The sequence below is a fragment of the Gopherus evgoodei genome, chromosome 13 (assembly GCF_007399415.2).
Source record: "Gopherus evgoodei ecotype Sinaloan lineage chromosome 13, rGopEvg1_v1.p, whole genome shotgun sequence".
In the NCBI taxonomy this organism is placed as follows: domain Eukaryota; kingdom Metazoa; phylum Chordata; order Testudines; family Testudinidae; genus Gopherus; species Gopherus evgoodei.
The window spans coordinates 16,217,346-16,242,869 of NC_044334.1; the positions used below are offsets into that span (position 1 = coordinate 16,217,346).

Below are 25,524 nucleotides of genomic sequence, written 5' to 3' on the forward strand. Positions count from 1 at the left end.
TGGTTCCGCCTCCCCCGCAGCCACGCAGGCTATGCTCTGACCTGCCGCTCCCGCTGGGCAGCATGGGGAGCACAGCTGGCTCTGGCCGGGTGTTGTGGCTGCGAGCTCATGCTGCTGGTAAGGGGACAGGAGCAGGGGGTCCTGGGTCCTGGGAGGCAAGCAGGGAAGAGGGGGCAGTTGGATGGGGCAGAGGTTCTGAGGGAGCGGTCAGGCGATGGGGAACAGGGACGGTTGGGAGTGAGTCCCAGGGGGCCTGGATGTGGATAGGGGTCAGGAGGGCAGTCAGGGGACAGGGAGCAGGGGGGCTTGGATAAGGGGGTGGGAGGGTCCCAGGAGGGGATGGTCAGAGGACAAAGAGCAGAGGGCAGTTGGATAGGGGGCGGGAGTCCCATGGGGGGCTGTCAGGGGCGGGGTGTGGATAAGGGTTGGGGCAGTCAGGGGTCAGGGAGGTTGGATAGGGGGCAGTTAGGGGACAAGGAGAAGTGGGGGGTTGGAGGTTCTATGGGGGACAGTCAGGGGCAGGAAGTGGGAGGGGGCAGAGGCCAGGCTGTTTGGGGAGGCACAGCCTTCCCTACCCGGCCCTCCATATAGTTGTGCAATCCCGATGTGGCCCTTGGGCCAAAAAGTTTGCCCACCTCTGCCCTACAAACATATGTTGAAAAGGCAGGCACAGATTTTCTAAAAACTTTATGTTCTAAGATCAATAGAAATGTTTTTTTGTAAAATTCCAATAGAATTTTTTTTTTTATAATTCACATAACTACCATTCCTAGGGATCACTTCCAGAAGTCACATTACATAGTTGTGCCAGTTCACAAAGTGACTAGAAATCAATCATAAATAAATGTGCATCTGACTAGTTTGTCTTTGTCCAAGTGGAGTGAAGTGCGAAAAGTTATCACAATTGACTCTGAAGGTTTAAGTTAGATTCTGAAAATCTTTGAACTTTAACAACATAGGACCTGATCTTCCCAAGTGCTGCATACCTTCAGCTCTGATTGAAATCAAAAGGAGCTAAGGACACTTAGCACCTGGTAAGAAACACTCAATAGCTTGTAGGACCAATCCCCTAGATATTAACAATATAGTTTAAAAATCATGCCTAGAAAATAAACTGTGTCCCTTTAAACTTAAAACAAAGACTTGCACAAGAAGCAACACATTTTTAATCCAGCCAAAATTTTACTGTAAAAACCTCTTTCCTTGGTTTTGTGCAAAAGATTTTGGTAGTTTCTAGGGTATGCTATGGATTTAATAAGCTTTCCTTTCCATCTCTGGGTGCTGGAGACTGGTACAAAGCCTTCAGTGGAGTTCAATGGCTTGTTCTCGTTTCTTTTATCATGATCCATTCAAATGGAAAGTTGTTAAGTTTCCAGTTTGAATTGATAGGTGCTTGTTTTCCATTGGCTGATATCTGCATTGAGCATGGTGCGCTCTGTGAAAGTTACATGTCCTTCTGCATCAATGAGAATGACTGTGTTAGTCCTGAAAGAAAATAAGGGAAGAAAAAAAATTTAAACTTTATTTTTGTCTAACCATTTGCACAATAATGCTGAAACCTACATTTTTCCATTAATTTCGCTTGACCACAATAGTGTCACATAGAAATAGGTCTGAAAAACACCAATAAAAACTCAGATTTGAAGAAGGATTAACTTGGGTTCCCCCTACTATGTTACACTTAATCAAACTCTGTACTATCTTGCTTCACTGCTGCACTTATTAAGGCAACACAAAGCTTTAGGCTGACAGATAAGGAGAACAATAAATAGCAGAAAAGACTAATGATAAGCTTTTTAATTGCTGAATATGTTCAAGTCAGTTCTAGCCTGAAAATAAATTTTACCTGGTAGCATTTAGTTGGCATGAATATTATCAGACACACATATTCTTGCTGCTTATTTATATTAACTCACTTCTGCATTCTTCTATTTTGTATAAAATGCCCATACAAATCTCCTCAGCCATATTGCTCACCAGCCCAGAATACCACTAATCACCACCTGAGGACACAAGGTCATACAAAGAACCTCTCCGTTTCTCTCCTGAGGAGCACAATATCTCCAAAGAGCAATTTCTGAACACTGAGATGCAAGTCTGCTCACATACAGATGTAAAACTGCTATGTGTAACTCCACTGACTTCAGTGCAACTACTTCTGATTTACACAGCCAAAAAAATCAGGCTTCGTTGTGAAGGCATGAGAACTTGCAGTCCACTTTAGCCTTGATTACCAGCACTAATTAGTATAGCCATAAATCACAGATGTTCAGGAACACCTACGTACTGGTCAACAGACCTCTGTTTTACATGAATTGCATTTTCACACAGGCAATTTAGTCTACCAATTCACTCAAAAGATTGGCAGTCCTCACTTCTGAGTTCCATGCCTAATGCTACCACTAATTCTGTGACATGGGTCAAATCACCCCTGCTCACCCATCTGCAAAATGGGTACAACTGCCTGAATGGGATGTAAGGCATAATGTTTCTGAAGAGTTTGGAGATTGCTGGATGAGATGACCTGTGCAGTATTAATTAGAACTGAAGTCCTAAATAAAGAAACAGCAATGGTAAAAAATAGGTTAGACTAGTTCTGCTTACATATCATTACATGTTTGCCACACACTTCCTATTCTGTTGTATATTGGGGGTTTATTCCACTTTGACTCCCACATTCAGAACCATTAATTGTGAACAGTGTGACTCCACGTGTTCTCTCCTAAGGCTAGTGATGTCTTAAGATACATATTGTCAGCAGCAACGTTTCAATGTACGTGTATAGTAATTCCAACAGACGAAAATGCATCTGATATTTTCACGCAAGACAACTCTGAGTGTCTGGGATAATTAAGCCAGCAAGTTTGAGGATTTAAGTTTCCCTATGCTGAGAGTTGGGAAATACTAGACCTGGCATGATGAGCTAAAGGGACTGATTGTCACGGAGTCACCAGGCGATGCTCTGGAACTGCTCCCCACAAAGCCAGTCAGGACTTTGGGGAGCCTCCTCTCCCTTGCAGCAGACTGTTTTCAGGGCAAGAAGCTCACACGGCTTCACCTCCTGGGTCTCTCCTTGGAGCATTCAGCATCCTCTGCCCCGTGCTTCCCACAGTGAGCCCGCCCCAGCAGGGCCCTGGGGAAGCCATAAGGTCCTGTACCCTCACTTTGCAGTCAGATATGACTCTCAGCCAGCAAGTAAAACAGAGGTTTATTCGATGACAGGAACACTGTCTGAAACAGAGCTTGGTACAGTGAACCAGACCCCTCGTCCGGGTCCATTCTGGGGGGCAGCGAGCCAGACCCCCACATCTGCACTTCACTCCTCATCCCCAACCAGCTCCAGACTGAAACCCCCTCCAGCTCCTCCTCCTCTGCTCAGTTCCTTTCCCAGGCCAGGAGGTCACCTGACCTCCGTCTCCAACACCTTCAGTTGGCACCTCGCAGAGAAGGGGCCCAGGCCATCAGTTGCTAGGAGACAGAGTGTCAGGCATTTAGGTGCACTGGCCCCTTGCTCTGCAGCAATCACACAACCTTATTCCACCACCTAGATACTTAAGAACTGCATAGGGGACACTGAGGCACCAATACAGTATTGAGAGAAAACATTAAGAACATTCCCACTTCGTCACATCTCTCCCCCCTTCGAGACCGAACTGAGCAAGGTCACTTTAGCCAGTGACCTGGGGAAGTTCGAACCCACCGATGTTCCCATGGATGCCCCAGTATCTCTCCCATTCCTTGGTGTGAGTTACACCAGGACAGTCCAGTCTCACGCCCTCCCTTAGGTCGTGTGTGCTTGATGGCACTTGCAGGCCGCATGTGGGAAGGTTTATGCAGCCCAAACCCTTTTGCCACCCCAGTACCCCTGGGGTTCAAACTGGGATGGGGTCTTCTCCCAACACCCTGGTCTGCAATTCAGGCTCTCTTGGTTAAGAGCCTCCATCTTGGCCTTGGCCAGCTCTGGGCTTGGGCAGCCGCTCCCCACCTTGTGGCGCAGATACAACACCTCTGCCATCTCCACCTTACACTTTCCAGCTTCTATCATCAGTCCCACCTCCTTGAGGCAGCCCAGCACCCTCTTTACCTGGGATACCTGCTCCTCCCAGGTCTGGCTAAAGATGCACATGTTATCAGTGTACACCAAGGCCAAGTTCTCCATCCCCCTTAGCTTGTCTAGAATCTCCCCAGGCCTAGGCATGGGGATGGCATCGGACACAGTGATGACTTTAAGCTTCTGATAGTCCCCACAGAACCAGATCATCCTGTCTCCCTTGGGGACCAGCCCCACGGGTGAGGCCCATAGGCTGTTGAACAGCTGGATCACATCTGAAGCCAGCATGTCCTTGACCTCTCTCTCCGGGTTCTGGGCTGCTTTCCCAGTGACTCTGAATGGGGGAACACCTGATGGAGAGATTGGCTCCCACCTCAGGGAAGAGATCCACCAGGGAGTCTTCTCCCTTTTCCTCCCAATCCTCCCCTTTCAGGTCTAGGGGTCCCCTCACTCTCCTCCCATCCAGCAGCTCGAAAGGGAAAAATCCTGTGGATTCCTGGGGCCCCACCAGCTGCCTCCCAATTCCCCCCAGTTCTACTTCCCCTTGGGGAGCCCATTCCCGATACAGGAATCCCTTCTCCCGCAGGACTCTGTCCCTGCAGCCTTCCCCAAGAGAAGCAGCAAAGAATCCTGTGGCACCTTATAGACTAACAGACGTTTTGGAGCATGAGCTTTCATGGGTGAATACCCACTTCGTCAGATGCACGTCTGTTAGTCTATAAGGTGCCACAGGATTCTTTGCTGCTTTTGCAGATCCAGACTAACACGGCTACCCCTCTGATACTTCCCCAAGAGAGTTTGCAGCACTGTGGCCAGCAAGTTCCCTCAGCTTCTCCAAGGAGGGATCCTTCTGCAGCTCGGTCTGGAATTCAGCTGCTGGGGAAGGGAGTGGGACCTGCTCCTCTCGCTGGCTGGGCCTGAGGTCACAGCACCCCAGCCCTATCCCTGGTAGCTCCCTCCCTGCTGTGTAATCACTTCCCAGCAGCACGTCTGGACCAGGTAAACCTGGTTGGCAGCAGACCTGCCCTGCCTGGGTGTCCCCCCACTCAGCTGAGGTCTCAGCTCCCACCTTGCTCAGTACTGCCCTTGCTGTCCCAGTGGGGGCAGGCAACGAGCTCTCTGCTCTGGTCACAGCATCAGAGCCAGTTGAGCACGCTCTCCGGTGTGCAGTGGGGTGGGGAACATCCCTTTGTCCCACTCAGCCCCAGGGCTCTGGTTACAGGATTGCAGGTATCTGGACCCCAGCAGCCCCTCCCCGGTGCCAGCCAGGTCATTTGCATTTTCACCGACCATTTCCATCCTAGCCAATTGGTTTCCTGGATTTAAATTCAAATCCTTGGCCGTTACAGGAGCAGGGCCTGGATCCTGTCCCAAAGAGAGACAGTCACCCCCCAACAGGGTCTCCCAGCCGATATTCTGGAGAACCCCAACGACCAGCCAGCCCGACCCCTCCTGGGTCTGCACAGGGATCCGGGACATAGGCAGAGTGAGGGGCTTCACCCCGGGGACTTTCACCCATGTCCCACAGCCCCTCAACATCTGCGGCTGCACCACCACACTCCTCTCTGTCCCAGGGTCTCGCCACCCCAAGTGTGTCTCCCCACTGACCCCGGGGAAGCCCCCTATGCCTCTCCACTCCACCATCGCCAGCCCAGGCTGCTGTTGCTTCTCCTGGAGCTTTTCCTCGGGCTCCTGCTCTCTCTCACGGTCCTCTCGCTCTCTCGGGCTCTGCTCCAATCCCATCCGTCTCTGATCCCCTGATGGGGAACCCAATCGTGAAGACCATTGTCTGCTTGGGAACCAGACTCTGGGGGATGCCTGGCTGCTGCTCCCAGATCCTCTTATAGCCCCATTTGGGTCAGGAATCTGCTCCTCAGAGTGGTCCTCCTCCTCCAATTGCACGATTAACTGTGCCTTGGTGAACTTCCCAACGCCTAACCCTCTCTTTTTGCACAGAATCACAATGTCCTTCTTAAGGAGATGGTGATAGGCCATCACTTCACCGTTCCCAAGTTGCTCTGGACTCACAGGCCTGTGTGCTCTTGGCTCTCCCATGATTTCCAGGAAGAACCCCTGGTGTGCCAGCCCTTCTCGTGATCACCACCTCTTTGCCAGGGTCGAGCTGCAGACTCCTCCGCCCCGGGACTGCTCCTGCAATCCCCAAGGGAACCCTGCTACTGCAAAAATCTCTCTCTCTTCCAGGGTCGAGGGGCAAGCTCCTCCACCCCTGAGACTGCTAGCTGCAGTCCTCAGGGGGACCCTGTTACTTCAACAGTCCTTCTCGCTGGTCACACACTCCCAGAGGTTAACTGCCCCCTGAGACCGTCCCTCTCTGAGCCTTCAGCATGCCTGGCCCTCGGTATCCCCACTTGGTTTTACTGCTCCCCAGTCACTTACTGCAAGAATCGCCATTCATGGGGTGCAGTACATCCCACCCCTGCCACCAGTTGTCACAGAGCCCCTTGGCGATGCTCTGGAACTGCTCCCCACAAAGCCAGTCAGGACTTTGGGGAGCCTTCTCTCCCTTGCAGCAGACTGTTTTCAGGGCAAGAAGCTCACACGGCTTCACCTCCTGGGTCTCCCCTTGGAGCATTCAGCATCCTCAGCCCCTCCATGTGCTTCCCACATCGAGCCCGCCCCAGTGGAGTCTTGGGTCAGCCACAGGGTCCTGCACCCTCACTTTGCAGTCAGACGTGACTCTCAGCCAGCAAGTAAAACAGAGGTTTATTTGATGACAGGAACACGGTCTAAAACAGAGCTTGGTACAGCGAACCGGACCTCTCGGCCAGGTCCATTATGGCGGGCAGCGAGCCAGACCCCACGTCTGCACTTCACTCCTCATCCCCAGCCAGCTCCAGACTGAAACCCCCCTCCAGCTCCTCTTCCTTTGCTCAGTTCCTTTCCTGGGGCCAGGTGGTCACCTGACCTCTGTCTCCAACACCTACAGTTGGCACCTTGCAGAGAAGGGGCCCAGGCCATCAGCTGCTAGGAGACAGAGCGTCAGGCATTTAGGTGCACTGGCCTCTTGCTCTGCAGCAATCACACACCCTTATTCCACCACCTAGATACTTAAGAACTGCATAGGGGACACTGAGGCACCAACACAGTATTCAGAGAAAACATTAAGAAGATTCCCACTTCATCACACTGATGTATTGGGAATAGGTCAAAACTATGTCTAAATATTTAGTCCATGAACATCCAATGCCATTTCTTCTTTCCCTAAAATTGGCAGAGTACAACCAATGAAACACAAAAACAAGTATTTCCCTCCATTATTCCTTCATAACTTTTGTACCCAGTACATAAATAAACTGGCCATGTTTCTGCATGTATTTTATTACACATCAAAGCAGTACTCTGCATTTTGCAATGCAGTCAGTTCTCTCCAGATCAGTTAGTTCTCAGTCAGTTCTCTCCAAATCTGTTTAAAGGTTCTGATGTTATTTTTTAAAACCCCCTAGGACATGAGGACCAGCCATTTCAGAGACTACCTCTCATTCATTTATGCACTAAGACAGCTAGAGCAACGGAAATGCCATGATTGACTGAGCCAGTGATTGTGGGGAAGCCAGTTTATTCTCCCTGGCAGACCCTTAGCTGAGGAATTCTCTCCCTCTAGGAATCTTCAGGTTAGGATGCAAGATGTATATCGTGCAAGCCTTCTCATAACAATAACTGATTCACGTTTACTGCTTTCTTCCTGGAGAGAGAAAGTGAAAATACCTCACTAAAGAAAGCAAGCACAAATTAGGAGAAGATGGAGCAGACCAGGATTCTGCTGATCATAATAGTTCTTAATCTGTGAATATGGCACCTAGCTATTAGAGTGATTTGACTATAATAAATCCCTAATATAGCTAGGCATACAGTATACATTTTTCTTTTAGAATCAAGTCTATTTCTCCACTTACTTAGGTAGAAGAGACAAATAAAAAGGGTTATATTCTTCCATACAGAGCTATGTTTACTTCATGTTTGGAATCAGAAGTTGAAGCGGGTCAGTATAATGTACCAATACTTTCTGATGTTCAATATAACTCATCACTTGCTAGCAGATCTGTCACTTTGCTAATATGCTGGCTCATGGAGCTGAGCAGAGCAGTAATAGACAAAGCTGAGACAAGTAGCGCAGGGTAAAATCTTTCAGGTCAGTAGTTTACTTGCCAAAAAATGGAGATCTGAATTGATCGAAATTACTCCCAAATTCAGGTTGAAGTCAGCAATTGTTTTCAGCTGAAAGTATACAATTTTTTCCCCAAAAAGAGTTGAAATGCTTGGTTTCGACAGTTTCAAAATTAGTATTTTGACTTGGTTCTGAAATGATGTTTCTTTTCCAAATTTAGCTAGATTTAAACAAAAAATGGTAAAAATACCCAAAATCAAACTAAAACTAAAAATGAATTTTTTTTTGGTTAAATGATTCATTTAGGCAACGCCGAAAAAATTCTGTTTTGAGGCCATCTGAAATGAGTCTCCCCCAATTTTTTTTCGGTTCAGTCAAACTGGAAAAAAAACTGAAAACTTTCTGAAGCTGGTGTTCTGAACAGGAAGAGGTGTTATATTAAAAAAGAACATTTTTGAAAGGGTAAAGCTACTTAACTTTAAGGAAGTTATAGCTAGCATCATTAGTAAGTGTGACAAATTGTAAAGCAGGTACTGATGGGCATTTCAAGCAATGTCAGACACAAAGCTAAGGAATAAAAGATCACAATAAAAAGATAATCTATGGATTACATGTGACTAAACTTATGCATAGATATTAAATTGACTGAACAAACCCATTTTATGGTCTAGAATGTTACATTTTATGGTAACATTTGACTTTAGATACATGTCTTGATACAACAATTGCCTATTTTGCCTTGAAGTATTTCTTTTACCTTGTTCCATATCCAGGGCAACGAACACACAAAGCAGCATATTCGTTCAGTACATGTTGCACATGCTCCTTTCCTTGATCCTCCAATGCAGGATCCGGTAGCTGACTGAAAAATAAATAGCACTATTACTCTTACCCAGAATTAATACAAAACAAACCCTCCTACACGTACTAACTATAATCAACACACAGCTTGATGATAATGATAAAAAAGAAAAGGCAAAATGTCAAAGTAAAATGTGATTTTTAAAAAAGAAACATGAAAAGAAGGGACCAAAGATAAAAAGGTTTGTCAGCTATTTCCAAGAGAAAATGTCTCAAGGACTTAACCTTTCATTTAATCAGCTTTCTATTAATTAAATATTTGTAATGATTTTTCCTTTCATTGCTATTCCTTTCTTTCCGTATTTGTAGTGTCTTCTGAAATAAAAGAACACCTCTTTTATTGTCAAGTAACTTAAAATACAAAGTGTAAAAAACAAGTATTATTCAAGATGGACTCATGGAGATTTATTTTGTTTTGGACAGAAACCTGTCTGCAACTTCCAAGAAACAGTTGGAGGAAATGGCAAATTATATTGCACAATGCTTAATAAATTTCCAAAGTAAACAAGTTTGCCATGGTAAAGTGTATTGCGATGGTAAGGTGGTATTGAGATCTGTAAACTGTAATTAATGAAACCTCAACACCCTAAAGAGAAAGAGTCCAAGGTCACAGAGTCCATAGCAGAGCTGGGAATGATACCTAGATTTCCTGCCTTTCACTCTTAACACTAGATCATGGTCCCACAAATGTGGAAAAAAATATAGCTCATGATGTCAATGACTGACAAATCAAATTGAAATTTGTAAAGACAAACTTAAAATACTATTTTCTGCACCCTATCGCTGTGCGTGGTTCTCTGCCTCTTTCATCCCCATCACTGCTCAAGTTTCTGCCTCCTACCACAGGCCAGCTTGTGTCAGTGTCTATCAAAACGGGACGAAGTTCAGAAGCCAGTTAGGCACTTGGAGCGCCAAAGAAGAGAGTGAAAGGAGACTGAGTGATTCAGTCCTGTTTTTCTAGAGTTTTTCCTGCGCCACAAAGAGGATGCAGTTTGACATGACTTTAGTTACTGTTATTGAAACACAGTGTCCCAGATCACACTAGTTCTCTTTGTGGGAAATAGCACAAAGTCAGACTGTTTATACAAAAGTGTGGAGAGAGGGAGTCACTAAAAGCATATCATGCATGGTACCAACAGAGGAAGAGATCCTAAGGTGGGCTTGTTGTGGGAATTAAATCTCGTCCAATAAACCTATTATCTAGCTCACAGAATTAATGCTTATGAAGTGCCAAATATTTCATATGAAAGATATCTTTAGTTCTTAATTCCTGTTGGCTGCTTTGAAAAAATCTCAGCAATTTATTTTTCAAGTTTTGAACTTTAAAGTTACCTTTAAGACACTCCCCTTTTGAAACCAAAGTGATACTCTTGATGTCTATTAGCACAACTGCAAGATCTTGAGTGCATGTGCATTTGAGTTGTGTAGTACTCTAAAAGTTGGCTTTCTTACTGCTAAATTGCCCCAATAAATTTGTCTAAATAAGTTTGTTAGTCACTAAGGTGCCACAAGGAATCTTTTTTCTAAATTAACAGTACAGCATAGCAAGTTTTTTGAAGCATATCAGTGTTTTTCATTTGTAATATCGAATGCATAGTAAAAATAGCAGAACAGATGCACAACTTAAACACTCAGTTCAGTTTTCTAAAGCCCTCATCTTGTCATGAGACATTTTTCACTTCTTTTGAAGCTTTGGAAATACCACACAAACACTTAATTTTTTAAAAAACCAGATTAAGCTGACAAAAGATAGGGAACTTCAAATCTGCATTCAAGAAAATGCACGTTATTCAAGTGGAGGTAGGTGTTTATGTAAGATAACTGTTATGGTCCTCAGACTCAGACTTTAAGGTCAGAAGGGACCATTATGATCATCTAGTCTGACCTCCTGCACAAAGCAGGCCACAGAATCTTACCCATCCACTTCTATAACGAACCCCTAACCTATGTCTGAATTATTAAAGTCCTCAAATTGTGGTTTGAAGAATCCTCCAGCAAGTGACCCATGCCCCATGCTGCAAAGGAAGGCGAAAAACTTCCAGGGCCAATCTGCCCTGGAGGAAAATTCCTTCCTGACCCCAAATATGGGGGTTAAACCCTGAGCATGTGGGCAAGACTCATCAACCAGCACCCAGGAAATAATTCTCTGTACTAACTCAGATCCCATCCCATCTAACATCCCATCACAGACCACTGGGCATACTTACCTGCTGATAATCAAAAATCAATTGCCAAATTAATTGCCAAAATTAGGCCATTCCATCATACCATCCCCTCCATAAACTTATCAAGCTTAGTCTTAGAGCCAGATATGTGGGCTTGGACTAGTGTTTTATGCAAACTCATACACTGCACCTATGGGCCAAAATCAGGCTGTATTTATTACATGTGTGTCAAGAGGGGCAGCTAAACAGAGTCACTACTGACCCCTGTCCTGAGCCATCCCAAACCTGTGGCTCGAGCTAGGGCAACGTCTGGGATCAGGAGTTATGGTAAGCATGTTTTAGTTTATCATGACTTATCCTTTCTATATATTGCATGCTCTACTCCTGCCCTGGCAGGAGTAATCTTGAAGGAATAAGGTACTGATAAGTCAGAATACAGATCCACACTAATGCTGCTTTTGCAGTGATAATGTCATGTAGGTCTATATCTGCTTTCAAAACACAAAAAATCAAATCAGTAGGGCTGGAATTTGTTCCAAGGGGGAAGGGAAGTATATTATTTTACCTTTACTTGGCTTTGGTTAAATATAAGCTGAAGCTTTAGCATTACTTTAACACAGCTTTTGTAGGTGAGTATTAAAATGTTTGTAGTTCATGTTAAGTAAAATGTGGGTTATGTTCTTACGGGTCTTGATTATTCAGCACTTTAATGAGCTCCTGCACCAGGTCTTCTTTGGCAAGGTCCTGACTTTGCTTGATCACCTCTGTGAAAAGCTGCTTTCCATACTGAAGTTTCTTCCATGGAGTGTCCAACAGAGAATTACTCAATCCATAGATTCCTGAATATTGAAATTAATAAATATTAAAAAAAACTTGGGGGCAGGTGAGAAAATGTTTGTTAAGCATTTCTGTGGGGTGAAAAAGTTAACATATATGCAACACAGCCAAAAACGTAACATTGCCTCATCCTTCAGGGTTTGAAGGAGGAAATAAATCAAGCCTTGTCAGCAAAAATCATAGACCTTTTGTCATCTTTTCTCATGCAAATTTGCTTATCTTCAGCATTTACTCCATTCCCACCTACCCTCCCCACCATTTCTGCCTCCAATACTGTAGAAGGTATTAATGCATGTGAGAAAGAGAAACGTAGTATTCTAATAAAAAAAATCAGTTAATGTAAAGTCTCATTTCCAGATGCTTAACTCTTCATAAAAAAAAAAAGCTCTTTCTTTGTTTTGGAAAACAAAATTTTAGTCTGACAGTTTTACTAAAAAAAAAAAAAAAAAAAAGCTATGGATCATCACGCTAAGGATACTAAATATTAACTGAATCACAGGATTTTGCCACAGCTATTAATGAAATGTAGGTAGAGATGTGAAATCAGGTGCAATTTCAAGAAAAGGTTTTTTCAGGCGGAAGACATTGTAACGGAAGTATTAGTATACTGTATAACCTAAACTTGAAAAAAAAACCCTCATAACTGTGACACTGCAGTTACTTCACAAAAATAAAACCAACAATCCTTCCAGCTTTGAACTCCATCAAATAAATGGTACAAGGAATCATTAACAAGAGGCGATGTGTTAACTGTTCTAGATTTTAAAAGTCTCATGCATTCACAGAAGAATCCCTATGGATCACTTCCAGCAGCATTCTATCTCTACAGCTGCTAGCATACAGGACCTTAGAAAGGATTTTCTGGCGATTTACAGTTCTTGTACAGATTTCATCACTTTTAATCTCAGTCAAATGATTCCCTAGCTAATCTTTATAATTAGATATGCTTATAAAACGTATGTCCTGGTACTAGGCAGGAGACTGGAGCTCTCCTAGCACACATTAGGGTTTGGTTATGTATTCCACAGTGTTAAAAAGAGTGATTTTATTTGTTTCTCAGTTTTATTCTAATCCTCATCTGCAGCAATTACCATAAAACTCTGATTTGGTAATTTATGGCAAGGTATCTTTAGAATTACTTAGTACATTTTGCAATCTAGTCTATCCAGTTTATTGCTTTTAATCACATAATTCACTTTTCTCTCTGACGTGACTCTTGAATAATTCTGCACTCACTGATGACAGCAGGGAAGTTTCTCCTCAATGGTGCCCTACATTTCCTGGCAACAATCCAAGAGAAAAAGCACTGGCTGAACAATGTAAAGATCCTCCCAAACTCAGCTCTCTCTTAGGAGGCCAGATCTATCGAGAATGAATTTTTTGTTGATATGTGGAGATCAGGAATAGCTCTGCTACATTCTACAGATACCTGGTTTTTGTAATGCAATTATTTTTTAAACTGCAACAAGAATAAAAGTTGCTAGTCTTTCAGAACAGTATTCTCTCTCTCTGTCTCTCTCACACACACAAACACACACCCGCATCTATTAAGTGTGTCAAGTCCCCACTTTTATTACTGGCAGGTTACCCCAGATTCTGAAGCGGTTTATCAAAGAAATGGAAGAGATTACATATACATTTTACCCATGCTATCATCCTGGGTTGCTTTCTTTCTACATGCCAGCTTTTCCGTCAACAGCTGCCACTATGACAGTTATGCTTTCATCTGGAAGAACATGCCAGAGATTGGCACAGAGGGATTACACAGAATGCAACAAAAGCAGTCACTGGAGACCATGCATATCACCTCCACACTACACATAATATCCATGTGCACCTGGATTATGACCTCCAGTTCTCTCCCCAAACAGCATGACTGCCATCCTGCCTGACGGTTTTTATTATGATTAATGATTAAATTTTGTGCTCTTGAAGGCAGGGGTTTGACATATAGCGAAGGCATGCACAGCAGATGCTTTTCCAAATCCTGGCCTGCAACAGTTTTGTTAATCTGGTTCTGGGTTCGTCTTGTGCACAGCATGCCAAACATTCTGAACTGTGTCAAACTAGATGGTGGTCATGAAGCGTGAAAGATATATGGGCAAGCAGATTGCCAGCAAATTTGTTTGTACAAATCTTTATTTAAAAGGGTTAGGAATTATCAGCATTTTTTGTTGCTGTTCAAGAGGATGTGTTTTAAAGGAGTTATAATTCCCAATTTAACTATTTGCTTACTGAGAGTATCCCATTAACTTTATAAAAGGCAAAATAAAGATGCCATCAGCATTAAACAACACACAGTAAACTGTTCTTAAAAACTACATTGTTCAGAATGTTTTATTTCTGACCATTCAAAAAAAAATTCAGACTTTTGGTGTTGGAATTTTGGATTCATGTTTTGTGATGTTTACTCATGCAAGGATGAGTACATGTTCTGTCAGCAAATCTAAGGATTCAAATAAAAAGAAATGTTATTTATGACATAATTGTTATGACAACATATGCCAAATCACAAAAAAAAGGGGGTAAATGTGAGAATTTGAAATTAGAGAATTAATTTTGAATTTACTATACTAAAGGTGGGATTTTTCAAAAGTGCTCTGCATTTTCCCAACATACTGTTACTTAGTACTTGAAGGGCCTTGAAGTCCTCGTCATGACCTATGGCCACATTGTGCTAGGCGTTGTACAAAACACAGAACAAAAAGATAGTCCCTGCCCCAAAGAGTTTACAATCTAATTATAAAACAAACAGATGGAGACAGACAGGCCAAGTGGGGAGTACAAAGAAACAATGAGACACTGTTGTTCAGCATGATATGCAGTGGTCTCAGCACACCTACAGTCTAATAACTGTCAAGTTTTTCTGAAAGCATCATGGCACAGAAGAGATTTAGGGGATAATGATTTTGTAGATATTTATGGGGTACTCATTCCTCCCAGCTACAAGTAGCAGCTTGTTCAAAATTTAACAAGTGGGCGATGCAGGCTGGCATCGTATGCAAATTGTAGCTACGGGTCAACATCTTGATAGTAAGTGAGAAATGATAGCTGATGTCAATAGGAGAAACTCTGCTTCCATTTATGTCAGTGGGACTATTACCACTGATTTCTATGAGAAGTCAAAGCTGAGTGGTTTTGAAAATATCACCCATAAAGACATAGGCCTCAGTTCTGCAGTGATATCAGCATGGGGAATAGCCCCACTGACTGCAGTGGGGCTCCACCTGCATAGAAAAAATTGTAGGACTGGGCCATAACATGAACTTTTTATTAACTAATGCTTTATTTGTGAGTTTTCACAAAAAGGATTTAAAATAAAAAGGCAAAAATACATTTTACCCATAACAGAATGTGCCATAAAATTAAAAAAATTAATTACTTAAGTATGTATTATCCTCTCTGATTTTTTCCTCTTTATAACTAAAAACTTAGAGCAAATAAACACACATTTCACTTCTTTAAAAAGGGCAACAATAATGTTCAAAACTTTATAAAATAAACCCACCAGCATTTAGGAAGATAGGTTCTGGTTCTCCTTTATTTCCATAGTAGCAAATTACATCTCCCTTGGCGGTGCTAAAAAAATAAAATAAAATAAAAATAAATAATAACTTTTTCTCCTTGCAAAGTGACAACTCAGATCTTTAATTAAGTTCTAATTTCCTGTAACCTTCAATACAGCAAGACATTTTCCCTATTACTACTATCTGGCTATACTGCTCAGAGATCTGTTGATCAGTTATAATCAACCTCCTTCCCTTTACAATCACACATGAAATACTTGCATCAATCTCACTTTTAAAAGTCATTGTAAAAAAGCTAATAAAAACTACAAAAATACTTCACCGGATGCTTTGTAACTTGGCTTAGTGAGCAGTGTGTATGTTCTAAATCAGTGGTTCTCAACCAGGGGTTATGCATACCCCTGGAGGTACTCAAAGGTCTTCCACTGGGTACATCAACGCATTCTTTGCAGCTTGAGGTCTTCAAACCACAATTTGAAGACTTCAATAACTTGGACATAGGTTAGGGGTTTGTTATAGAAGTGTATGGGTAGGGTTCTGTGGCCTGCTTTGTGCAGGAGGTCAGACTAGATGATCACATTGGTCTCTTCTGACCCTAAAGTCTATGAATCTAGATATTTGCCTAGTTTTACAACAGGTTACATAAAGAGCACTAACAAAGTCAGTACAAACTAAAATTTCATACAATGACTTGTTTACACTGCTCTATATACTATACACTGAAATGCAAGTACAATGTTTATATTCCAATTGATTAATTTTTATAATTATGTGGTAAAAACTAGAAAGTAAGCACTTTTTCAGTAATAGTGTGCTATGACACTTCTGTATTTTCATCTCATTTTGTAAGCAAGTAGTTTTTAAGAGAGGTGGAACTTGGGGTACACAAGACAAATCAGACTCCTGAAAGTAAAGATTCCATTACTTGGAAAGTGTTTGTTTGTTTTCTGGCTGCCTGACTTCAAAAGAACAATCCACTGAGGCAAACAGCAGCACTTTTCTACAAATTCATTTAAATTTCCAGTTTGTTCTAGAAAGCCAGTTACTGTGGGCCATTTGACAAATCATTTTTATACCCCCTCATTAGAAATATGATAAGACATAATATTTGTCTCTTAAGAGAAATGCAGCTGCAGGCTCCTTTCAATGAAGTGCAGCTACTGGATGTGTGAACTCTCTATATTTTTAATATCACTGGATGCACAGTTTCGTAGACACTGTGAAATAGTGTCCAGACTAGAACTTTTCAGGGCAGTCCTACAACATTGTTAATGAGAACTCTTTTGCTTGGCAGGGCTGAGATCAGCATATTTATATAGAATTCGAGTCTGCCTGAACAAATCTGAATTTTAAATAGCCTAGCAGATGTTGGCAGCATGTCAAATTCAAGTCAAGTGACAAGGAAATCAGACAAGTAATCAATTTTCAAAATTTTTATCTCTTATAGGAAAGGGAAGGAAAAAAGATCATAAGCTACCATTAGATTGTTCACTCTCAGCATCCTTTGTTCCCTTATGCTGACATGTAAAAGCAATTCCTCAAACTGCTATCAGTTTATTGGCCTGGACACAGTTATGAGATCATATCAAGCTGTATTTCACTCCAGTGATTTACTTCTTATTTACCATGAAAACAGGCATTACTCTAGTCACCAATAAATAAATTACAACTGTACTGGAGGCTTTAATTTATTATATACAAACCTCAAACATTATCCCCTGAGACAAGTTCTCTTTTTGGAGTAAGAACTTTCAGCAAAATTGAATATTGTATGAGTAGGAGGCAGTATAGTACAGCCTATGAACCATTTTTAGTTCCTTGTTTTTCCATCAGATAAAAAGACAGGCACTAATAGCTTAACAACATCCCTCACCACCGCCTGAAGTTGCATAAGCCCTTTTTGGACGCATGCATTTAACCTTCAACAATTAAACTACAACCTGACAAAGCTTGAAAAGCCAAATGGAATGCACAAAAAGTCACAAATAAACACCTTGTGAAAAACCCAATGCAGATGATCCTTGGCTTCGATCTCCCATGAAATTCATGGGCAACCCTAAACTGTGTCTGCATAAACCATGCCAGATGCAGATACTTGCTGCAAAAATGGAAAATTAAATACTCTCCAGTGTGCAACTGTGGTCACCCAGAATGGACCATGGAAAATATAACCCAGGGGTCAGCAACCTTTCAGAAGCGGTGTGCCGAGTCTTCATTTATTCATTCTAATTAAAGGTTTCGCGTGCCAGTAACATATTTTAATGTTTTTAGAAGGTCTCTTTCTATAAGTCTATAATATATATCTAAACTATTGTTGCATGTAAAGTAAATAAGGTTTCAAAATGTTTAAGGAGCTTCATTTAAGATTAAATTAAAATGCAGAGCCTCTCAGACCAGTGACCAGGACCTAGGCAGTGTGAGTGCCACTGAAAATCAGCTCGTGTGCCGCCTTCGGCACCCATGCCATAGGTTGCCTACTCCTGATATAACCAATCAATGCTCAATTCACAAATACGAAGGAGGCATCACAGCAATACACTCTGCTACTCTAGACAAAATTATCTGGCTTAACCTAAATCTTAATGTAAAATTATAGTTGTTGCTCTATATTTATAGCAGTCATATGAAGAAGAATCAGAATCAGCATTTTTCTTTTCACCATTAAGATGCCAGTTCAAAACCAGCCCAGGCTGATAGGAAAAGAGTTAACATAATCTCATGGCTGTTTGGGGATCACTCCAGTTCTCTGCAAACGGATGCCCACAACGCAAAGACATGACAACTGGGAGCCTCAGCATAGCATTGCCAATTGATCACTCCCTCACCCCTGTGGAAGCGCTGCTGCCACTTAAGCTGCACCCATGCTGTGCATAAGGACTTTGCATGAAAAATGCTAGAAAAGATTAATGAATACATTGCTTGTAAAATGTGCCAGAGTGAAATTTCTGTATTTTTGCATTTAAATTCAAACTTCTCACTTTTCCATTTATAAATTAACATAGCTGTTTTCTCAACTTATTCCCTGCTTACATAGTCATTTGTTTAGTGGGAGGATATCTGAAGTCGGACCATCCCACAACAGTTCTTTTTGCTTACTTTTATGGACATAAAACATGCTTAAACTATATTAGGGAACTATGCTTTAGTTTAGGGAATCATGCATTAGGGCTTGTTTACAATTTGAAAAATTTACTAAAATAGCTATTGCAAAATAGTTCATGTGAACACCACTTATTCTGGAATAGCTATTTTGGTAAATTTCTGTGCATAGATAAGTCCTAAGTTTGTGTATCTACCAGGAATTAAATCATCACTCCAGTGTGGTTTCTTTCTGTCCATACAGGGAAAAATAAGTGATGTTATAACTTGACTTGGCCATAACCATAGACTCAAGTGTACTAGACATTCCTGGGTAGTCTCCCATCATTTCACTACCACTGGCTGGATTAAAGCACAGCTCCTGGAGTCAAAGGATTATTTCAGAACCTTAGCTTTCATTTAAAAAAGAAAGAAAATGTTTTCTAGCCCACATGGCTGTTAAGGAAAACCTTAAAAATGTGGAGTAAACCAAAGCAGTGATGACTCCCTAAATCTGTAGAGAAGCATAAATTACTGCCATTCATCTTAGTGGGTAAACTCAAATCTGTGCTCTGTCCTCCCTATACTCTCCAGCAACACCCCTTCAGCAGAAAACTATGGAAAGAGGGCTCTCTACCACCACTCTTCATGTGTCAGTAGGGCCCCTACCACCACTTCAAGTCCTCTGCTAACTTGGGTAAGGGCTGAGTCCTTCTCTCTTGGACAGATTCTGGCCCACCTAAATAGAAATGATCTATGGTGTGGGGAGGCCTAGTCTGCCCAAAATGAGGTAGATAGGGCCACCACCAGCCCAGATGGTGGTTTGCGTGTATGACTCTTGACACCCGGGGGGCAATGAGGACACAGTGACCCCCCCACATTTGTGGTGTGCTTGGGTTTTCAGATTATCTTAATCTGGTCACAACCACTGATGCAGCTCCATTAGTAACAGTAATAATGATCCTTAGTACAGCCAGGGCTCCTGTGTTTTTACCACTGTCACCTAACCCACCTTAGAACAGGTCTAGACAACAGTAGCAAAAATGCCATTGAAATTAAAGAACTCGAACATAGACACAGCCCATCTTATACAAGGTTAATTTTGCAATATTGACATGACCAAAAAAAACCAAATCTAAAGTTTGAATCTGCTGTTATTCTACATGAAGAGTGGCTACAGAATGGTCTCCCTGGCTATTAGGAACAGAGAACTTTTTTAGTTGTAGCAACTTTAAATGTTGTGGTCAACCTCAATACTGTCTCTAACTCTAGAGATTTTCCTTTTAATATACGGATTTCATTAAGTAACAAAATACTAGGCTTTTAAATTACAATTCTAACAGAAGACATTCAAAACTTGCTGACAAAACCAGATGGAGTTTTGAACTCCCTCTCCACTTACATTATTGACAGATAATACAAAACAACATTTATTTTCCTGACAACAAACAGTTATGGGCAACTACTTCCAACTTAATAAGGCTTCTCTAGAATTGAACTCTAGGAAAGTTAAATTAAAATTGAGCTCAATACTGTGTCCAGTTGTGCTGACATGACAGTACCCAGCATATTGAGCTTCTGGGCACTGCGGTTATATAAATATTAAATACATGTTAATAGTAAATTATTAAGTCTTCAAGTTCTAGCATATTATCAGATAAATTACTTTTGTTACCTGTTACAAATTACTTCAATACTGACAGCAACTTAGAAACTTCTGTAATATCAACAGTTTCAATGCTTTCATATAAAGTTTGATCCAACTAACACCAAGACATGAAAAAATGAGAATTCCTCTACTATGGCGATGGTCCCAATATGAAATAACCAGCTACATCTGATGGAAAACCATTGTCAGGTCTCATCTGGAACATTTTATACCACATGACATTGAAGAGTTAAGAGTTCAGACTTACAAGATTGATTTGACCTACACCTCTACATCGATATAACGCAACCTGATATAACACGGTAAAGCAGTGCTCCGGGGGGAGAGGGGGGAGGAGGAGGACGACTCTGCACTCCAGTTGATCAAAGCAAGTTCTATATAACACGGTTTCACCTATAACATGGTAAGATTTTTTGGCTCCCGAGGACAGCGTTATATTGAGGTAGAGGTGTATATAGGGATTGCTTTACAAGAAATCTTTAAGAACTTAACATGTTTAACCTAAAAAAACTGCAAGAAAATAGATTTATGGTTTATAAACACCTGAATGGAAGCAGACCCCATAAGTAACTGGGTAGGAATCAGTTCATACTATGAGAGATGAAATAGGCCTAAAATGAAATACAGATTAGATACCAGAAAGGGCTTTTATACTCACAGAAACACATTGAAGTAATTTAGGGCTTGTCTACATTACCCACTGGATCGACAGGCAGCGACTGATCCAGTGGGGGTCGATTTATCACATCTAGATTAGATGTGATAAATCGACCCCCGCTGGATTGATTGCTGCCCATCCAACAGGTAATGTAGACAAGCCCATAGGGAAATGCAACAGTGGAGGTCAGTAGTGTCACATTTCAATCTAGACTATATGCTGCATCTAGTTATTAATATTTTGGGGGTATTTGCTGAAAACTAGGCATTATTTTTGTGAGGCAAAGGACAGATTATAGGCTATGATTCTCCATGTTTCTCTTTCTAGGTTAGACACTATACAAGTAGTAAGAGGCTGCACTTAGTATTACCATGCACTGAAGTGTTTGAGGGATTTTGCAGAGGAAAAATCTCGATTACACTATGTGCTCCCACTACGACACTATTTAAAAAACACCACCAATACCCTGAGTTAAGCCCTTCAATTACTCTTCCCCTAACTACTCCTCTGCCCCATTCCTCTTTTACATCCTTTCCCATTCTTTGACTACTTTCCCTTGTTGTCTTTGCTGACTCCCAGCTCTGTGCCTTTGCTCATTGCCACTTATACTTGAGCATCAAGTTAATGCTTCTCCAAGTCTTCTTCCCCTTATCTCCCTGAGAAATCTAAAAATCCAAATATTCCATGACTTTCCATGTTCCATGGGACTATAAATCATCATTTGTTAATTTTAGATTAGGGCCAGCTCGCCATTTGGGCCAAAGTAGACCTCAGCAGCTTTTGATATGACTGACCACATTCACTGAAAAGACAAAATCTAATGAATACTGTGGTGGGTCTGGAATTCACTCAAGTCATATCTAGTGGATTGGCTCCTGTCAGTCAATGGTGACAGACAAGTATTTGCAATCACAGAGGAATCTGATTTATGGTGTTCCAAGGATATCTCCTAACTCCTTAGAAGATGATTCAATACACATACTCAAACCTTGCAAGTGAAATCCTTTTAAACATGTGGCTGGGTTATTAGTATTGATATATAACTCTTGCCCTATATATACTGCATATTTATCTGCCTCCTGGAGGAATGCTTGGATAGTATTGCCTATTCTCAAGCCTAGGAAAATAATCATTTCTAAGCAGGAATTCTATGAAATTTCATGTCCCCGGCTATTGAGGGGAATGAATGGATGAGTCAAGTTTTATGGTCTCACTATCAAACACACTCTTTCCATGGAAACCTCACCTGAATCAGACATCTACAAAGCATTTTGTACTCAGGTAAGGAATATGCAAATACTGAAGCCATATTTCTCTCAACTATAATACCTATCCTCATGATCACAGGACCAGATTATTGCAAGTCCCTCCTAAAAAGACTCCTAGCAGTGCTTCCCGTTCAGCTTACATTAGCTCATTTGTGCACAGCTTTGAGTGACTGATCATATTACATCCAACCTGCACTCTTTATATCGGCTGTCTTTAACAAATGGATTGGCTAAAACTGACACTTTTTAAAGCCCTTAACTATGCACGTCTACATCGTACCTGAGACCTTCCTGTGAGTCTTACACTGCATGATACTTTATAGGGAACCTACCACCAGACCTTAGTTTGGAAGGCAATTGTAATATGGGTCTGACACACAAGTGCTAGTAGGTTACTAGCCTCCATTTTCTGACTCGAGTCACATGGCATGGCCCAGGATTTCAAACTGTTACACCTCCGACAATATCCACTGGCTCTAGTCATTAGATCTTCCTTCTTCAATTGTTTAGAAAAAGGAATACTATAATATACCATTTAGTTTAGCTTTCATGTCACTAAAGTGATGTTTTATGAAAAAGCTGTTATTGCTTAGAGGGTTGGTATTCCATAACTAAATAAAATGTTTGGCAAAAAATCAAATGCATATAAAACAACCAAATCCAAACTAACACAGCCTATTAATAATACAGAAAAAAAGTCACCTAGCATACAGGTAAGAGTAGCGAATCCCCACATGACAAAGGAGAGGATTATTCTATGTCTGAAGACATGTCTCAGTTACTATCTGAGGCCTGGTCTACACTTGGGGTGGGGTGGGGGAGCGTGTCGATGTAAGATATGCAACTTCAGCTACGGGAATGCCGTAGCTGAAGTCGAAGTATCTTATTCCGACTTACCTCCCGTCCTCACCGCGCGGGATGGACGTCCGCGGCTTTCCCGCCGACTCCGCTACCGCCGCTCCGGTGTAGTTCCAGAGTCAACGGGGAGTGGGTTCAGGGATTGATACATTGCATCTAGATGAGACGCAATATATTGATCCCCGATAAATCAATCGCTACCCGCCGATATGGCGGGTAGTCTGGATGTACCCTGAGCCTCAATAGTATTCTGACCACAATTATTTTTTCTAAAAATGTTCTTTCTGCAATGGCTCATTGTATCACCAAGAAGAATCCACCTCTGCAGCCTGCATTTGCTGCTTCTGAGTTGTCCAACCATAGCAAATGGGTGGGCATGTGTCAGCACATGATCGACAATCAGTAACATTCAGTGAGGTCAATTTTAGTCAGTAAACACACATTCTACATTAACCAATGTGATGAACTCAAACCAGGAGTTTTTAATTCAAAATTACTATTAAAAGCAGTGCAAACACATTGTACTACTACCTTTTCTATATAGCACTATTCCTGAATTTGATGCCCACATCCCATTAACAGGGTCTGTGCATCAGTGGAAGCACAAATTACTACAGCAGACTGTTAGATGATATTTTAAAAGATAAGTAATAGGCGTGCCATAGGCTACATTAATACTAGAACTGACGAATTTGCCATCTACAGAAATTGCTATATAGCCAAGAAAATATGAGAAACAAATATATTTCCTTTTTATTTATTTCTCTATTTTTGATGTAAAATAACTCAAATTTGACAGATGCAGCAATGAAACAAATGAATTTGAGTATGCATATCCCATTATTCATTGTGATAGGTTGTTTTTCTGGCTATTTAGTATATCTATGTTTTTGTATAAATATCAATTCCTTACAAAGAAATGCTGGACACAGTAGAAGATCCTGTTAATAAAAAAACTTGAATTCAGCTAGAGAAGCACAGTCCTCTCCCCTGGAAGGCAACATAAATAAATGTAGTGCTCAATAAAAAGGCAGAATCTCTTGGACTATTTTATAACTCCTTGGAGATTTTTTTGTATGGGCTACTGGATTATTACCACTTTTTTATACTGTAAATATTTCATGGGCTAAGAGAATAAGGCAAAATTCATTAGTACAGATCACAGCATTATGATGTGTAGTATCATAGTACATAGATCAAAAAGTACAAGAAGGTATGTCTTTTTTAAAAGGCACCAACCATTTTAATGGCTGTTTTATTATTGTATAAACACAATATATTTTCAGATTACCAAACCTGTAAACTGTAGTAGAGGGGCTTTCAGGAAAAAAAGGTCAAAATGATTCATATCCCCAGAGGTTTGAACAGGAGAAGAGAACTAAGTTTTAATGGAAGAGGATGAAAATGCAGAAAACAGCCCTTAAACACAGCTATAAGATAAGCCTTATTGTAAATGAGACCTCCTGCCGAATAAGAAGTCACTACTGCCTTCTTTTACTGATGGCTTTTTGTGTGAAAAGAATATTAATATCTACCATCTGCTCTGAGATTCTTGTGACCGAGCAATGCAGTAATAAGACTCCCTGGAGTTTAACAAAAAAAGATAGGGAGTGCATACGAACCACAAGGTCACTAATTCAAGACATCTGTATCTTATTCGTTTCTACATTCCACATTTTCCCAGCCATGCATTTTCTATTACACATACCTCAACCATAAAGCTGCTGCTGCTGCCGCCTTATAAGGGGAATTGTTTTGTCAAATAAAATAAGATTGAGGTCTTCCAGGAGTGTTCTTAAATGGAGATGCTTCCAAAGTTTAGCTCAATGTGCCAGTCAGCTATTCTTTCTACTCTCATTTGGCTCTGACAGTTCTTTTCCTACTGTTTACAGCTACTCTGTACTGGAGCCCAGTGGCAGAAGCCACAGCACCAATGCTGGACAGGGCTTCCGCAGGGCAAGAAGCCTCAAACTGTCTCCCCTTTTCCCCACCAGCTCCACAAATATCAGTAACAATTGTGCTAGGGAAGCAATAATGATGCAATTAAAATGATCGCAACCTCAAAATGCAAGACAGCCACGTTTCTTATAAATCTCAGATCTGACAGTAGCAAAACAAACAAAAAAGAAAAAACCCAAACCCCCACAAAACATATGCTAGTTTAGGCCTGGTCTACACTAAGTGTTGAAACAGATTTTAGCAGCGTTAAACCGATTTAATGCTGTACTCATCCACACAACAAGGCCCTTTATATCGATATAAACGGCTCTTTAAATCAGTTTGTGCTCCTTGCCGAGAGGAGTAGCGCTAAAATCGGTATTACCATATTGGATTAGGGTTAGTGTGGCCGCAAATCGATGGTATTGGCTTCCAGGTGGTATCCCACAGTGCACCATTGTGACCGCTCTGGACAGCAATCTCAACTC

At 41.6% G+C, this 25,524-nt stretch overlaps 1 protein-coding gene across 4 annotated transcripts in view; it reads right to left on the bottom strand.

Annotated features, from left to right (window-relative positions):
* Positions 1-569: 569 nt before the first annotated feature.
* Positions 570-25,524, bottom strand: part of TANGO2 (transport and golgi organization 2 homolog) — a 79,476-nt gene continuing 54,521 nt past the window's right edge. For all 4 annotated transcript variants that reach the window (XM_030583097.1, XM_030583098.1, XM_030583099.1 and 1 more), the window contains 4 exons: positions 15,549-15,619; positions 11,889-12,042; positions 8,935-9,039; positions 570-1,485 (listed from right to left, as the gene is read on the bottom strand). In XM_030583097.1, coding sequence (XP_030438957.1) covers positions 1,365-1,485; positions 8,935-9,039; positions 11,889-12,042; positions 15,549-15,619 — 451 coding nt within the window. In that variant the 3' untranslated portion in view covers positions 570-1,364. The remainder of the gene's footprint in view (positions 1,486-8,934; positions 9,040-11,888; positions 12,043-15,548; positions 15,620-25,524) is intronic.